This window comes from Impatiens glandulifera, chromosome 8 (genome assembly GCF_907164915.1).
Source record: "Impatiens glandulifera chromosome 8, dImpGla2.1, whole genome shotgun sequence".
NCBI classification, from domain to species: Eukaryota; Viridiplantae; Streptophyta; class Magnoliopsida; order Ericales; family Balsaminaceae; genus Impatiens; species Impatiens glandulifera.
Window position 1 is genome coordinate 13,850,708 of NC_061869.1, and position 3,076 is coordinate 13,853,783.

The following is a 3,076-nucleotide window of genomic DNA, read 5'->3' on the forward strand; positions in this document are numbered from 1 at the left end:
TTTCTATCAACCAAGTTATAATTACCAAACTGAGGAAAAGGACATGGCAGCAAATAATGAACAGAAATCATAAATCATAACCACCATCTCTATAAGATATCCATGGCTGCTACACCTTCATAGTAACAACTAACAAGCCATCCACTTCAAGAACATCAATTTGCTGGAGGAAGATGGAGCTTAATTTGCTTCGATTATTATTCTTCATTGCTTGCTTTTGCCCGACAATAATGGTCGAGGGTCTAGTTCGACGCTACAAGTTTGACGTAAGATTACTATTATACATGTTATTTATGTTACTATAAGGAACAATATTAATAAACAATAGTTATTCAAAAACATATCAATTCTGACATTTTTTCTTCTTTATTGACTACTTTCGCAGGTGGTGATGAAGAACACAAGTCGATTATGCTCATCGAAGCCCATTGTTACTGTCAATGGCAAATCTCCGGGGCCTACTCTTTATGCGAGGGAGGATGATACGGTTCTTATAAGGGTGGTAAACCATGTAAAGTACAATGTTTCCATCCATTGGTAAGTAACCCAAGTAACTTATTTATTATAGTCAACAATTATACATGTAATAAATTTGAATGTGAATTTGAAATGAACTTGGTTTTACATAATCCTTAAGAATTTGTGTTCGGGTGCAGGCATGGTATCCGACAACTTCGAACTGGATGGGCAGATGGTCCAGCATATATCACACAATGTCCAATTAGACCGGGGCATAACTATTTGTACAATTTTACTATAACTGGCCAAAGGGGAACCCTTCTTTGGCATGCACATATCTTGTGGTTGAGGGCCACGGTGCATGGTGCCATAGTCATTTTACCTAAGATTGGTGTGCCATACCCTTTCCCGAAACCTCACAAGGAAGTCGTCGTTGTATTAGGAGAATGGTGGAAATCGGATGTCGAAGCGGTTATTAATGAAGCGATTAAATCAGGGTTGGCACCTAATGTTTCGGATGCTCATACTATTAATGGTCATCCAGGACCATTGTCAAAATGTTCTTCACAAGGTAACTTTCCAAATTAACAGCTTAGTGAAATTATTCAAAAACGATTTCTTGATCTAAATTTAAACGAAAAGTAGTAGATATACATTTGTGTCTCACCAAGGTCGGTTTCAAAACGTGATATCATCGAGATCCACGTACAATGAGACTCATTTTTTATTTGTCTGAAACACATAGAACTCGTTTAATGGGGTGTTTTGTTTTCTCTAAATTATTTTTTCAAGAATCAAACATCATTCTAATCATCAAATCACTCTTTCATCTATTAAATAATTTTATTTTATTTTATTAAATTTTAAATAAAAAACAACATTTCAATACAATAATTTTTTGAAAAAACATCTAAAGGAAAAAAAAATAAAAATCAAACTATATCATAACGTTAGAACTAGGTTTAAACGAATGTATATATAATTAAATTGTGTTCTAAAACTCTCATTTAAATCAACATCTGAATCAGATATTTAACAAAATAACAAAAAAGTATTTCAAAAGAAATTATCAATGTTTTCTCTTTCAAACACAAAACACGCGACAAAAACTCGAGCTCAAGCTAGTGTTATTAAGTGTTTTCAAATTGGCAAATCTCATGCATGCTAAATTGTCTAACGTTAAAACTTTCTTATAGAAGGATTTAAACTAAGCGCGGAGGTAGGAAAAACATACATGCTTCGAATCATCAACGCTGCACTCAATGAAGAACTATTCTTCAAGATCGCCGGCCACCAACTAACTGTCGTCGAAGTCGACGCTACTTACGTAAAACCCTTCAAAACCGACACCATAGTCATTGCCCCAGGCCAAACAACCAACGTTCTTATCTCCGCCAATCAGGGCTCAGGAAAGTACATGGTCATAGCCTCCCCATTCATGGACGCTCCAATTGCGGTAGACAACACCACGGCCACCGCAACACTTCACTACTCCGGAACCCTAGCCACATCCTCCACCAGTTTCGTCTCATCACCACCCAAAAACGCCACCCCCGTAGCAAACAAATTTGTCGATTCTTTAAGAAGCCTAAACTCGCAAAAATATCCAGCTAAGGTTCCTTTGAGCGTTGATCAATCTTTGTTCTTCACCATCGGACTCGGTGTCAACCCGTGCCCGAGTTGCAAAGCGGGTAATGGAAGTCGGGTCGTGGCGGATATCAACAATGTCACGTTTGTCATGCCAACTACTGCCCTTTTACAAGCCCATTTTTTCAATATTAAAGGAGTTTTTACGACGGATTTTCCGGGGAATCCTCTTATAGTTTTTAATTACACGGGAAAACAACCGACGAATTTGCAAACCGTTAGTGGAACGAAACTATATAGACTTCCATATAATGCGACGGTTCAATTGATTCTTCAAGACACTGGAATGATTTCCCCGGAGAACCACCCGATTCATCTTCACGGGTTCAATTTTTTCGTGGTGGGGAAGGGAATAGGAAACTTTGATTCGAAAAATGACCCGAATAAATTCAATTTAGTGGATCCGGTTGAGAGGAACACAATTAGTGTGCCTTCGGGTGGGTGGGTTGCTATAAGATTCAGAGCCGATAACCCGGGTAAATAAATAAATAAATATGGTAAATAAGTTATAAGAAAATGATTTTTTTGTTCTTCTTTTAATATATGTATTTGTGAACTTATTGTAGGTGTATGGTTTCTACATTGTCATCTTGAAGTGCACACAACATGGGGATTAAAGATGGCTTTCTTGGTGGATAATGGGAAAGGACCAAATCAGTCTCTTCTTCCTCCTCCTAAAGATCTTCCCAAGTGTTAGTGATTGGGGTTAAATTGGTCAAACCACAATTTTGGTTAAAGCCCAATTACAATCTCTAAGATTCACTCTTTTTTACTCTCTTTTTTTCTTTTTTTCAATGTATCCCCTATACAACTTTCCCTTATTTTTTGACTTTATGCAATGTAAGTGAAATAAAGTGATATTATTTTTTAAAGGAAATTGAAAGAAGAATTTAATATTATTGTGTACTAATCAAGCAAATGATACGATGAAATAACACCGAAAGAATTGCAAATAATAATAAATACTACT

General features: G+C 36.4%; 1 protein-coding gene across 1 annotated transcript; it reads left to right on the forward strand.

Annotated features, from left to right (window-relative positions):
• The first annotated feature begins 389 nt into the window (after positions 1–389).
• On the forward strand, positions 390–2,590 carry LOC124911570 (laccase-4-like). Its single transcript, XM_047452073.1, has 3 exons — positions 390–537; positions 657–1,030; positions 1,656–2,590. The coding sequence occupies exons 1-3, from the start codon at positions 392–394 to the stop codon at positions 2,588–2,590; spliced, it is 1,455 nt and encodes a 484-aa protein (XP_047308029.1). The 5' UTR covers positions 390–391.
• The last annotated feature ends 486 nt before the right edge of the window (positions 2,591–3,076 follow it).